The 14,400-nt window shown below is 52.4% G+C and overlaps 1 protein-coding gene across 1 annotated transcript in view; it reads right to left on the bottom strand.

The window, feature by feature from the left end:
• Positions 1-14,400, bottom strand: part of BCR (breakpoint cluster region) — a 122,277-nt gene that overhangs the window by 52,417 nt on the left and 55,460 nt on the right. The window contains exon 2 of the mRNA XM_012661006.1: positions 1,595-1,776. Within this exon, the coding sequence (XP_012516460.1) occupies positions 1,595-1,776 (182 nt within the window). The remainder of the gene's footprint in view (positions 1-1,594; positions 1,777-14,400) is intronic.

The raw sequence follows: 14,400 nt of genomic DNA, 5'->3' as shown, positions 1-14,400 counted from the left end.
CCAAGGCATCAGGAAGGCTTCGGACCTCCTGACTGTGTGGCCCTGAGCAAGTTTCTCCACCTCTCTGAACCTCTGTTTCCTAATCTGTAAGATTGTGACGCTGGACGTGGGGTAAGAAGCTGCACAAGGCAGCAGCCTGCGTGTGCCCCAGGTACATGTCACATTCTGGCTTCCCCGTCCATCCTCACGTTTCAGAATGAGAAGCCTGCCCACCACCTAGGCCTTTAGAAATCACAAAAGCATAAATAAGCCCCAGAGAAAAGCAACTCGGTGAAGAGACACACTCCCAGTGCTCCCCTATGGCAATGGGGAAAGCACACGCCTCTCTCACTCTCGTTTTCAAACCTAGGGAACAGGCCACGCAGAAAGGGAAAGCTAGGCCAGGCGCGGTGGCTCACGCCTGTAATCCTAGCACTCTGGGAGGCCGAGGCGGGCGGATCGTTTGAGCTCAGGAGTTTGAGACCAGCCTGAGCAAGAGCGAGACCCCGTCTCTACTAAAAATAAAAAGAAATTAATCGGACAACTGAAAATATATAGAAAAAATTAGCCGGGCATGGTGGCGCATGCCTGTAGTCCCAGCTACTCGGGAGGCTGAGGCAGTAGGATCGCTTGAGCCCGGGAGTTTGAGGTTGCTGTGAGCTAGGCTGACGCCACGGCACTCACTCTAGCCCGGGCAAAAGAGTGAGACTCTGTCTCAATCTCAAAAAAAAAAAAAAAAAAAAAGAAAGGGAAAGGTATCTGTCACCAGGGACCAAAAAGGGCGCCAAAAAGACAGACGGAGCAACCACCCTGGGACAGCGATCTTCTCAGCCTGAGGAGGAAGGAACCCAGGAGGCCAAAGTGGGGCCCTTGCCCCAGTGGCAGGGGTGCACGTCTGAGCCCCAAAGCACCACTGAGAGGAGTCAGGACTCTACCAGGCTCGGCCACCTCTGTGGCGACAGCACGCTCAGCCTGTGGCCACCCCAGGGCTATGTTCCCACGAGGGGGGAGCAGGTCCATGGGCCTTGGAGTGCAGGGCACAACACCTACTGAATGTGTCACTGCTCATGAGCCACGTGACCTCGGGAAGCCAGCTTTGGACCTCACTCCCATGCTGGTAAAGTGGAGGTAACAGCAACACCAGTCCCGCTGGATTGCTGATGAGGATCAAGTAAGAACACCCGGGAAAGGCCCTGCTCACACAGATAGAGCCACATCAGCACCCCCTTCGGTAAAAGGGAGCAAGTGTACTTCACATAGCACAGGGACACCACCCCAGCTCAGCGCCCTTGCTGGGGCCACCGTGAAGGTCGGGCTGGTGTAGGTGGTGACCTCTGGCGCCAATATCCTCAGTCTCAAGACTACATTTTGCCTGCATGGACCTCCACGCTCAGTTTACAAAGCATTCCGCGATCCTCCTACTTAATGCATCCAGCAGGCTGTCTATGTGTGCCAGATGTGGGGACAAGGAAGGAGTCTTCAGTGACTCGCCCAACTTGTAAATCATCCGCTGCTCCATCATGTGCCTGCTACATGCCCCTGAGCAAGTGGCTGGCCTTCAGGGAGCCTCACCTGGCCCACCTGCCACAGGTGGCGGGGTACCACGGGGACTCACCGCTTTGGTGGACTCCGGGGCTCCCGAGGCCAGCGCGTCCCGGCTGCCCCTGCCCTTGCTGCTGAGGTGGGGTGAGGAGGAGGGCGAGTCATCGATGTAGGGGAGCCCGTCCTGATGCCGGCGCTGCTCCTCGGCCCGGTCCGCAGCACAGCTGTACCCAGGCGGCGTGCTGAACGAGGCATCTGTGTGTGCGAAGCAGCAGCCAGTGTTAGAGACAGAGAAGGGGGCCAGAGGGCTGTCTGCTCAGGAGTGTCCACACCCTGCCTGTCCCAGCAAGCCCCCAGGCTGACACCATCTCTGTCACCCACAGGCATCTCCAGGGACCTTGGGTATGATGACATCACTTTAACGACCGACTGGCCAAAGACCACAGGGGTGAGGGGATATGAACGTCAGCTCACACTCCGCACAATATGAGACTAGGCTCTGAAATGCTGTCAGGGGCATGTCTGCCTCTGGTGGGGGGTATGACATATATTTGAAATATATATTTGGTCTGTGCACCCCTCCCCCCCACTTTCCTGGCACGAGTCTCCTAAAACCCTTAGAACCTCTAAAATCATAAAGTGTTTCTGTATGCTAATGAGATGACAGGTGGCTGGGTGCTCCTGAGCAGCCTCAGGGTGGGGCTGGTTGCCAGGGGGACCAACTGTGTCATCAGAGATTTGGGACTTTCAGCCTACGCCCAGCATCAACCTCTGAAGGTTGAGCTGATCACCAGTGGCCAAGGGTATAAGCAATCATGCCTGCATCACGAAGCCTCTATGAACCCCCAGAGGACAGGGCTGGCAGAGCCGCTGGGCTGCTGAGCAGGGAGGCTGACTGGATGGCTGAGAGCATGGAAGCTTCGTGCCCCTTCCCATGTCCCTCGCCCTGGGCATCTGTTCCGATGGCTCCTGAGTTGCATCCTTTTATAAAAAGATGCTGATCCAGTGAGTAAGTTGTTTTCCTGAGTTCTGTGAGCCACTCTAGCAAATGATCCAACTCAAGGAGGGGCTTGTGGGAACCCCCACTTCACAGCTGATAAACACCTGGACCTGCGAGTGGCATCTGAAGTCAGGGGCAGTCTTGTGGGACCGAGCCCTTAACCTACGGGAACTGACGCTAATTCCAGGTTAAGAGTGTCAGAACTGAGTTCAAATTGTAGGACACCCAGCTGCTGTCTGCAGAAAACTGGAGAATTGCTTGGTGTGGGAAAAACCCTCCACACTGGGTCACACAGTGTTGAGTGTGAGTGCAGAGAAAAACAGTTGGTTTTTCCCCCATACCTATATGGCAGTCTGGGCCATTATAAAAAGGTGGACCCCAAATGCTAGTGTCTTGTTGTCAGGGACAGTCCCTGTACACCTGCTGGTGGGGACACGATGGGCTGAGGAGCACAGGCCAGCATGCCAGCTGGGGCGCAAGTCCTGGCCGCTGTGTACAGCACGTCCCACCGTGGTCTGCCAGTCCCAGCCCAAGGAACTGGGCTACAGCCCTCCCCAGGCCTAGCCCTCCCTCTGGCTGACTCAGCCCACCTCCCAGCCGGGCTGCCCAAATCCCCACTGTTACTCCAATCTGAGTATCCCCACGAGGACAGAGTGGCTCATCCTACAAGAGCCTCCCTGGCCTTTGGGACTATCCAGTTACAGAAGTAACACATTCCTCCCAAAGGCACTTAAAGACTCCCTTCCTCCCAGGCTGAATGGCAAAGCCCAGCACGTGTTTCCAAGGCCACAGCCATCTGCAGCCCCCCACGGCCCGCACCCAGTCTGCATTTTCTAATCGAATGGACCCCTCGCTACAGACACCAACCCACCAGGATCCAGCCTGCTCCGAGTCTCACATGAGGACCCCTTCTCCTCTTCTTCCAAAGGGTGCCTTGGTGGCTCATGGGATTTCTGAGAGGCCAGCCTGACCGGGCCACGTTACTTTCACCATGACTCACCTGTGAGCAGCCCTGCCCAAAGGTTACAACTAGAGGTTTGTGAGTTTACAACTGCCATCAAACACACCCATGCCAGCTGGGCACAGGGCTGCCCTCGGACCTCCAAAGCAGTCCCAGGGGGACTGTTTTCACTTCTTTCCACATGGGCAGCCAGGAGGAGCCTCATAGGCAGAGCGACCCGCCACTAGCCGCAGATGCCCACAGCTGGCTGAAATCCCAGCTTCCTCTCACACCTCTGCCTCCGCCTCTCCCAGGTTCTCCACTTCCGTGTCCAGCAGGACCTGGTGCCCTCTAACAGGTGTCCCAGCCCTCACTGCACGTCAGCATCACCTGGGGAGCTTTGACAATGTAACTAATGTAGCTGGGCCTAACACAGCCCAAATGAATCCCAAGCTCTGGGAGGAGCCTGGGCCCTGGTGGCTGTAGAGGCTTCCTAGGGGACTCTAGCAGGTAGTTGGGGCTGAGACCCTCTGAGCTACCCCAGCTGGTGTCCGGCACTATGCCTGTTGCCACAGTCACCCTCAGTCTGTCCCAGGTGTCTGCACACAGCTGCTGACCGCAAAGGCCAGGCCAGATTCTACCTCTGCATGCACAGGAGGGTCCCAGCAAGAGGCTCGTTCTGGGCTGAGAGCAGCAGCTGAGGTGGGGGTACCCCAAGAGCTGGGGGCTCCTCCTGAGACCCCAATGAGCTGTACAGAGGACCTTGATCTTTTCTAATCCATGGGACACCGAGGGGGCTCCAGGTACCAAGATCGCTGTGTTGGTTTTCAATGCTCGGGCCGGCCAGCCTTTGGGCAGGGGACGTGGGCTGGCTTTGGGAAGAGCCGTGGTGTAATTTGTCAGAAGGGAGGCTCTAGGCCTCCCCTGTTGCCACCTGTCTGTGTGAGTCAGCGAGGGTGACTGCAGCCATCCACGCCTCAGTCTTCTTGACTTTAAAATCAGGCATGTGGACTAGATAATCAATAAAGACCCACTAGCTCTGAAATATCACTGTTACTACTCGACGAGGGCTCCACTGTCCCTCCTCTACCTCCTAACCCCACCTCCAACAACCTCTTCAGCCTAGGTCCCCAGGCACAGCCCCTCTGGACCTGGCTTTAACATTAGCTCGGAATTGTCGGCGTGCACTAAAGGCTCTAAGAACCTCTCAACAGGCCTGCTTCTGTCTAATGACAATCTTCTAAGCAACCTTCATCGAGGGGGAGGACCTTCTATCCGAGTGTCTCCGCCAGCGTCGAGTGGGACCGTCATCTTCATGTGCACACTCAGACCCCCGGACGACTGAGACCTCAGCTGTCTCCCAACTCTGCGTAGAACTCAAACCGACATCCGTGTGGCTGATGCTTTTAAGCCTGGACCCCAGATGGCCCGTCCACCCCTGCCGCATTCCATCTGTGGGCTTCCACCACTGTCCTGGCCACCCAGGCCCCTTGAATCCAGGCTCGCTGCCCCCTCCAGTCTGCTGCAAGACAGGGAGGGAGCCCCTCGATGTCCTCATCCCCTGTCCTAACCAGCACCCAGGGACCTGTCTTCTCACAAGGCCGTTTTCCACACCTGAGGTCCCCACACCACACAAGGCCCCTCCTCTTGAGCATAGAGAGCATTATTTGAGGATTAAAAAAATTTTAGTATTTTATTTAACTCAATCCATTCAAAATATTATAGTTTCGGCATGAGACCAACAAAAAGATTATTTTTTTTATTTCTATAATCCATGGGGTACAAGTGCAATTTTACTACACTGGTAATATCGCATAGTGGTGAAGTCAGAACCTTCCGTGTATCCTTCACTGGAGCAACTGCACACTGTACCCTCCAAGCACCCACTGAACCCTCCAAGCACCCACTGAACCCTCCAAGCACCCACTGAACCCTCCAAGCACCCACTGAACCCTCCAAGCACCCACTGTACCCTCCAAGCACCCACTGAACCCTCCAAGCACCCACTGAATCCTCCAAGCACCCACTGAACCCTCCAAGCACCCACTGAATCCTCCAAGCACCCACTGTACCCCCCTCCAAGCACCCACTGTAGCCTCCAAGCACCCACTGAACCCACCAAGCACCCACTGAACCCTTCAAGCACCCACTGAACCCTCCAAGCACCCACTGTACCCTCCAAGCACCCAGTGTACCCTCCAAGCACCCACTGAACCCACCAAGGACCCATTGTACCCTCCAAGCACCCACTGAACCCTCCAAGCACCCACTGAACCCTCCAAGGACCCTACCGTCACCCACCCCCACCCCCGAGTCTCCACCGTCCATCGTTCCACACTCTGCTTCCATGGTACATGTTATTTAGCTCCCATTATGAGAACATGTGATATTTTATTTGGGGATTTTGAAAGCCACCATCTCCCCCAAACCAGTGCCAAAGGGGAGGCCTCACTCTCTGCCCCCTCCACCAGGAACACCCAGTGGAAAACCTCTCCCTGGGCTTCGTCATCTTTGGTGGGACTGAGCCCTGTCTTTCCTGCAAAGCTCTGTCCAAAGCAGAAATGGAACACTAAAAAGTAGAAGGCGGAAGCTCAGGATCCTGGGCAGGGAAGCAAGGCCGATCCCGGCCCACAGCTCTGCAGACAGCCACCGGCTTAGTGCGGAGATGTGCACGGTGAAATCGGAAACCTTCTGCTCTCCTGGCAGTTTGCTTAGCAGCCCAACCCCAGAGCTCTGCAAATCTACTCTTCGATCAAAGCAAAAAAGGTTAGACAAAAAAAAAAAGAAAAAAGAATAACTCCTGGGTGGGTCCCAGTTGGCCCCCAGGCCCAGGTGGTGGCCCGGTCACATCCCCTTCCTGAGCCTCAATGACCACATTGGCTTCAAAAAAACAGCTTTCAAAAAATTAAACATAGAATTACCACACGAGCCAGCAATTCCACTCCTACATAGACACCCAGAAGAACGGAAAGCAGGGACTTCAAGAGATATCTGCACATCTGTGTTCACAACAGCCTAATTCACAATAGCCAAGAGGTGGCAACGACCCGATGTCCACTGGCGGATGGACAGACAAGCAAAATGTGGCAGATCCATGGGACAGAATATCGTTCAGCCTTAAACAGGAAGGAAACTCCGACACAAGCTACAACACAGAAGGACCTTGAGGACACTGTGCTAAGTGAAATAAGCCAGTCACATGAAAATACACATGAAATTATCACTGGACTCACACGAAGTACCTAGAATAGTCGAATTCATAGAGACCGAAGGCAGAACAGTGGGCTCCCGGGAAATGCCACTGAGCATAGTGCCTGGAGGGGCCTAGATTCTCCATCAGTGGCCTCGCTGCCACAAGAGGTTTGGGGCTCCAGGAACCCAGCTCCTGTGCCCTCTGTGGCCAATGTGCCACAGAGGGTGGGATGGGGCAAGCATTTTGGAGGAACAGAGGTCCTGCTCTCGGCCCTCCCCGCCCACAACAGACTACGGGACAGCTGTAAGGGGACAGCTGTAAGGGGCCAGCGGAGAGAGTCTGATCACCAGGGACTGGGGTCAAAAGGGACAGGGAGAAGGAGCACCTGGAAGAATGTGGTCAGGGGAGGCAGGAGCTCAGTGGTGTAGGGAGACCACTGGCAGTGTGGTCCGTGTGGTGTTTTCGCTGGTGGCCAAAAGCTGGGCTGTATTTATATATGAAGATAAAAGCAGATCAAACACCTGGTGGCTCGGCCAGCTGTGGCGGAGGGTTCTACGGAGGCAGGCATGGAGCCCCTCCTTCCCCCTGGCTCCTGCCCTCCTGTCGGATCTGCACCCTCTCCTGGGTCCCAGGCAAGCCGCAGCAGCACAGCTCTGGCTACTTCTACAGATAGCAGCTCATGCCCTTTAGAGGGTCCTGCCAGGCAGGCATCATCTTTTTTGGGAGAAGCTCAGAAATCCACGGCTGGGACAGAGAAGTCCAGGTCTCACCGAAGGGCCCATAGAACTCACGGTCAGAGCCAGCTCTGCACCCCGTGCTCACCCACAGCCTGGTGCCTCCTTCCCACTGCCCTGTGTGCCCAGAGGAGTCTCCTCAGTCGGGAGGGGCCGCACACTGGAGGGAGGGGCTCCGTGTGTGAGGCTGGCTCCTTTGTTACGTAGCAGAACCTCCTATACAGTCGGGGAATACATGCAGTGCTTCAGGGAGGTCAGTTCCTCGAATTGCATTAAAGACTCAAATCTTAGAAGCAATAGGGCAAAAATTACCTGCTACCCTTTACTGGGCACTTCCTCTGGGCCACACAGGGTGCTGAAAACACACAAATCTTCTCCTTGAATGACATCTTAGTGGTCAAGAACTTCCAGGGCACTATCTTTCAGATAGGGAAACCAAGTTTCAGAGCAAGAACCAGGTAGAGCTTGACTATGCCCAGGGCTACCTGTGCGAACTGCCTACTGGGTCGCTTTCCAAACATATTCCCAAGAGATGACATTTCCAAAAGGTGGCTCTGATAACCACGTGACCTAACAATTCCTCTCCTAGGTATCTAAAAGAACTGAAAACTGGTGTTCAAACAAAAACTTACACCAGGGTGTTTACAGAAGCATTATGCACAACAGCCAAAAGGTGAAAACAGCCAAAAGCGTGCATCAGTGGATGAAGGGAGAAACAAAGCGTGGTATGTATCTGTGCAATGGAGTATTACTCCGCCATAAATAGGAATGACGTTCTCACACATGCTATAATGTGGATGAACCCTGAGAACATCATGCTAAGGGAAATAAGCCAGTAACAAAGGGCCACGTATTGTAGGATTCCATTTGACATGAAACATCCAGAATTGGTCAATCCATTAAAACAGAAAGTAAACTGGCCACTGCTTAATGGGTATGGGGTTTCCTTTTGGGGTGATGAAAATGCTTTAGAACTGAACAGAGGTAGTGATTGCACAACACTGTGAATGTATTAAAAGTCTCTTTAAAATGGTTAATTTTATGTTATGTGAATTTTACCTCAATTAAAAAAAAAAACAACCTGACCTGTTTTCCCATCTAAAACAGGGAACCTGGAACAAATCCAGCTGTTTCCGCAGGGCCAAGGGTATCGCAGATAGACATCCGTACAGCCTGGCACCCTAACCCCAGGCCACTCACGGGCAGTGAGTGGCCACTGTCCTTTCCGAGATACATGGTTGGTTCTGGTGGTTTTTCTACTTTCTCGTCCTCTGCCAGGCTGGCAGCTGGCTCTTCTTGCATCTACATCAAGTGGGTCAAAATTCTGTATAAACAAGAAGCCCCCTACCCTCTTAGCCCCTGCACCCTGACGAGAGGCCTGCCACCAGAGCCCTGGGTGCTGTGGGACAAGGACGGGCACAGAGAGCACCCCAGGATCCCGGGGCAGCCCAGTCCTTAAGCTGCAACCCCAACAGTGACATTACCAGGCCAGCACCCGAGAATGGAAAGCCCCAGCTGCCCAGGCAGGGAGGGGTCACGGTCATGAATCAGCATGTGCCACAGAGAGAGCCAGGAGGACGATGCCCGTCGGGAGAGCCTGAGCCTGCTCTACTCCCCGCCTGATGCCTGGGCTCTCCTGGCAGCCCCAGACACCCTGAACATGCCTTCTCGGAGGAGACAGGCCAGTCCACACACCAGCCCTCCTGGCTCTGCCCACTTAGGCTCCAGGTTCCAGCCAGTTATAGACTCTGAATCACCAGGCCAATTTTGCTGGTGATTTTTTGGGCACTAAAGACAGACCGTCTTCCTCTAGCAGCTGAGTATACTCCAGTATGGGCAGACACGCTCCTCCCCCAGCAAATCGGCACCCGGAACATTGTTAAAGGATCTTCAGCCTCCAAGGATCCACCTATGCCTAAAGCTCCCAGACATTCCAGGGAGGAAAGATAATTTGATGCCCTGGGCCTCAAGCTGGGAGGGGGTAGGGGTGCGGCAGACAGAGGCTGGAACCCCGGCTGGGAACTGGCAGCAGCCCTCAGCCTTAGGACGATGTAATTATTATTCCTCAGAACCACCTGGACTTTTTTGGACAACAGGGTTCAGAAAGATCCTTGGAGCGGCCCTGCCAGTTTAGCCCCAACATTCAGCTGGGCACGGTGCTGGGGGAGCAGTGGTGAGCGCCGCACACCCAGCCCGCCCTCCAGAGCGGGTGGCATGCCAGGAATCATGAGACATGTGCATCACAAGGCAGCCGGAACCAGAACACATGTAGGAGGGAGAAAGACAGACCCAGGCGGGGCAGCAGGGACTGTCTCCGTGAGAGGGGCGAACATGGGCCCCCCACCCAGAACACCAAGGACCGGAGTCCACCGTAGCAGGTTGAATAGCGGTCCCCAAAGCCACATGTCTACGTTCTAACCCTGGAACCTGTGACTGGGACCTTATTTGGAAAAAGGGTCTTTACAGACGAAATGAAAGTAAAGACCTTGAGATGAGATCACCTGGACTGATCACTACTGCTACGGTGTGTCCTGCTCCCCCAGGCCATTCCTCATGCCAAAGGTGTGCGATTCTTCCTCACACCAGGCAACTCTCCCACCTTCTGGACACCACCTGGGTGTCCTACAATTTAACTCCATTCTGACACTAATTACCCAGAACGAGCATCAGACCCCGCCACTGAAGGGCTCCGTCCCACAGGACTGCCACCACTTCAGACGCCAGCCCAGAGTCTGGGCCACCTGCACTTCTGATCAACCGGCAGATAGAACCAGGGGGCTCCCATGACCCCCTCCTCGAGTTCAGCAATTTGCTAGAATGGCTCACAGAACTCAGGATCTGAACCCTGCTGTTGAGGATTTTTATGGAGGCCCCATTAGGTAGGCAGGATTGATTAAATCATTGGTCACTGGTGATCAGTTCAATCTTCCTCCAGTCCCTCTCCTCTCCCCAGAGGTCGCGGGAGTGGAGCTGAAAGTTGCATCCCTCTAATCACAGGGCTGGTTCCTCTGGCAACCCGGCCCCATCCCAGGCTATCTCTGGGCCCATCAGGAACCACCTCATTAGCATCAACTCAGGTCTAGCTGAAAGGGGCTTGTCATGAATAACAAAAGATGTTCCCATCACTCAGGAAATTACCAGGATTCCAGGAGCTCTGTGCCAGAAACCCAGAGGACTTGAGACAGAGTCTCACTCTGTCACCTGGGCTAGAGTGCTGTGGCATCAGCCTGGCTCACAGCAACCTCAAACTCCTGGGCTCAAGTGACCCTCCTGTCTCAGCCTCCTGGGTAGCTGGGACTACAGGCATGCGCCACCACACCCAGCTAAGTTTTCCATTTTCAGTAAAGATGGGGTCTTGCTCTTGCTCAGGCTGGTCTTGAACTCCTGACCTCAGGTGATCCTCCCGCCTCGGCCTCCCAGAGTGCTAGGATTACAGGCGTGAGCCACCACGCCTGGCCTGTATTTCTTCTTATATCAGGATATCCTACCTGTGGACCCTAAATCCAGTGACAAGTGTCTTTAAAGAGACAGAAGACACAGACACAGAGGGGAAGGCCACGTGAAGGCAGAGGCAGAGATGAGAGTGATGCTGCCACAAAGCCCAGGAGGCCAACAGCAGCTGGGAGAGGCAAGGAAAGACCCCCCCAACCCCTGCCAGGGCCTCCAGAGAGCCCATGGCCCTGCTGACATCTTGATTTTGTTTGGACTTCCAACTCCAGAAACATGGCAGAATAACATTTTGTTGTTGTAAGCCACTGAGTTACGGCAGCCACAGGACACTAAGGCAGATGCAGCTATGGCCTGGATGAGGGTGCCACAGCGTGGGAGGGCACAGACGGCCTGGCCCCTGGGAAGGTTGGGAAGGGCTGTGCAGGTGCAAGGTCCGACAGAGTTAGAAGAACAAGCTCAGCAGAGCCTTTGACCAGCAGAGGGCTGCAAAGATGCCCAGGGAGGGAGTCAGGTCAACTCAGCTGCAGAAAGGCTGGGAAGGAGGGAAGGACGTGCCATCCCCAAATATGCCAGTTTGATGTATTGATTATTTCAAGTTGACAATATTGGAGAAATTGCACTCTCAGAAGGGCTAGCTGACCTGCTTCTTCCAACACTCTGCAAGCCATAGATGTTCCTCTGGGAGGGGCACCCTCCCCATACCAGGGTGAGAAAATAGCCCTTGTCACCAGAGACTGGGTTTTGGGGCTGCAACGGACCTGAACAAATGCATGTGCCGAAGCAACCCTGACCTTCTGCTAATTTTACACCCACCCATATACCTCCTAGTGACTCCCCTAGAATTACTGCCCCTGGCCAGATGTCCTTTGTCCTGTCATTTCTTCCCAAATTTATTGTTCTTTGTCTTAAAAAGTATAAAGGCTTTTTGCTTCAGCCAATTCTTCAGACTTTATTATCTTGCAAAGAACCCCATGTACGTGTAAAACCAATAAAACGTGCATGCTTTTGTCTTCTCCATCTGCCTGGTGTCAACTTGGTTTCTAGGTCTGGCGTGGGGCAGGAGAGGAGGTACGCGGTCACCCTCGTGCATGGCAGCACCATCCACAAAGGCACAGAGGTGGCAGCAACCCCAGCATCCGTGGACGGGTGGATGGATGACCAGGATGTGCTACGTATGTGCAATGGAGTATTATTCAGCCTTAAAAAGGAAGGAAATTCTGACACATGTGACAATCTGGATGAACTCTGAGGACATGATGTAAAATAAGCCAGTCATAAAAAACAAACACTGTTTGATCCCACTTATGTGACGTTCCTAGAGTTGTCAAATTCATAGAGCCAGGAAGTAGAGGTGGCTGCCAGGGGCTGTGAGTGGGGAGACAGGGAGTTAGGACTCAATGGGTACAGAGTTTTAATCTGGGGAAGATGAGAAAGTTCTGGAGATGGATGGTGGTGATAGTCATATGATTATGTGAATGTACTAATGCCACTGAACTGTGTGCTCAAAAACGGCTAAACAGAAAATTTTGTTACACATATTTTACAACAGATACGCACAAACTAATGATCAGCCAGGTTATGAAATTAAAAACAAAAGACAAAAAGAAAAGGAATTCAGTGCTATGGGTTGAACTGTGTTCTCTCCCAAATTCAGATGCTGAAGTTCTAACTCCCAATACCTATTTGAAAATGGGGTCTTTACCAAGATAAAATGAGGTCGTGAGGGTGGGCTCCAATCCATGACGACTGTGTCCTTTAAAAAGGGGTGAAATTTGAAGACTGGCATACAGTGAGAACATCACGTGAACATGAATACAGCCATCTGCGAGCCAAAGAACAGAGTCTCCCTCCAGCCCTACCAACGCCTCCACTGCATAATTCTAGTCTCCAGAAAGGATAAATTCCTATGACTTGAGCCACACAGCTTGTGGTTCTTTGTTATGCAGCCCTAGCAGACTAACACATGCCGTCATCGTGGTACTTAGACACAATTATTCACCTGCTTGTGGGGCCAGGACCTGGGCCAGCTAGCCGAGGCTGCCAGGAGCTGCCCATGCTCAGTGGCACCCATGTCACTGCCACATCCTGGACTCAGAGTGGCGGGGAGAGGGAAAGAGAAGACCCTGGGCCCCATGAAGTCAGAGCAGCAGGCCAGCCCAGGGCCTTGCAGCCTGCAGCCATTCAACATATCCGTGCCCTCTTGGACTCTTGTATCAGTGTTGTACTCACTCAGAAGCTAAATTACTGCAGATTTACCCCAGGCTCTCCTACTAGAGAACAGATCAGAACCATCTGGGTATCTTTCGACTGTACAAATCAGAAATTACAGAAACCCAGCTGTAGTCCCAGCTACTCAGGAGGCTGAGGCGGGAGGACTGCTTGAGCTCAGGCGTTCGAGACCAGCCTGGGTAACATAGCAAGACCCTGTCTCAAAAAAAAAAAAGAAAAGAAAGAAAGGTTTCCAGGTATCAGCCTGGGCCAAGAATTTATGAAAAAGACCCCAATGGCGGTCACAGCAACAACAAAAATATTAATAAATAAATGGGACTTGATTGAATTTAAAAGCTTCTGCACAGCGAAGAAAATAATCAACAGAGCAAATAGACAACCCACAGAATGGGAGAAAATATTCGCAAGCTATACATCTGATAAAGGGCTAATAATCAGAATCTACAAAGAACTCAAGCAAATCAGAAAGAAAAAAATCAAACAACCCCATTAAAAAGGGGGCAAAAGACATGAACAGAAGCTTTTCAAAAGAGATAGACAAATGGTCAATAAACATATGAAAAAATGCTTAATGTCACTAATCATCAGGGAAATGCAAATTAAAACCACAGTGAGATATCACCTTACCCCAATTAGAATGGCTTTTATTAAAAAGTCCAAAAACAATAGATGCTGGTGTGGGTGCAGAGAGAAAGCAACGCTTATACACTGTTTGTGGGATTGCAAATTAGTACGACTTCTATGGAAAACAGTACAGAGATTCCTCAAAGAACTAACCATTTGATCCAGCAATCCTACTACTGGGTATCTATCCAAATCCAAAGGAAAAGAAGTCGTTTTATCAAAAAGACACCTGAACTCAACCGTTTACTGCAGCACAATTCACAATTGCAAAGATGTGGAATCAACCCAAATGCCCATTCATTCATGAGTGGATTAACAAAATGTGGTATATGTACACCATGGAGTACTATTCAGCCACTACGAAGGATGACATAAGGCCTTTTTCAACAATATGGATGGAACTGGAGATTACCCTAAGTGAAGTATCTAAAGAATAGAAACCCAAACACCACATGTACTCACTATTAAATTAGAACTAACCGATGAGCACAATGGGCATAGAGGGAGGTACAACTCAATAGAAATCAATGGGGGGGAGGGGATCGGCAAAATCCTACCTGATGGGTACAATGAACACTGTCTGGGTGACAGGCACACTTATAACCCTGACTCAAACATTACAAAAGCGATCCTTATAACCAAAAACGAAGGAAGGAAGGAAGGAAGGGAGGGAGGGGAGAGAAGAGAGAGAGAGAGAGAGAGAGAGAGA

The sequence above is a fragment of the Propithecus coquereli genome, unplaced genomic scaffold (genome assembly GCF_000956105.1).
Source record: "Propithecus coquereli isolate 6110/MARCELLA unplaced genomic scaffold, Pcoq_1.0 Scaffold698, whole genome shotgun sequence".
Classification (NCBI taxonomy): domain Eukaryota; kingdom Metazoa; phylum Chordata; class Mammalia; order Primates; family Indriidae; genus Propithecus; species Propithecus coquereli.
The sequence above is the reverse complement of the archived record's forward strand: the minus strand, read 5'-3'. Positions and strand labels throughout refer to the sequence as shown.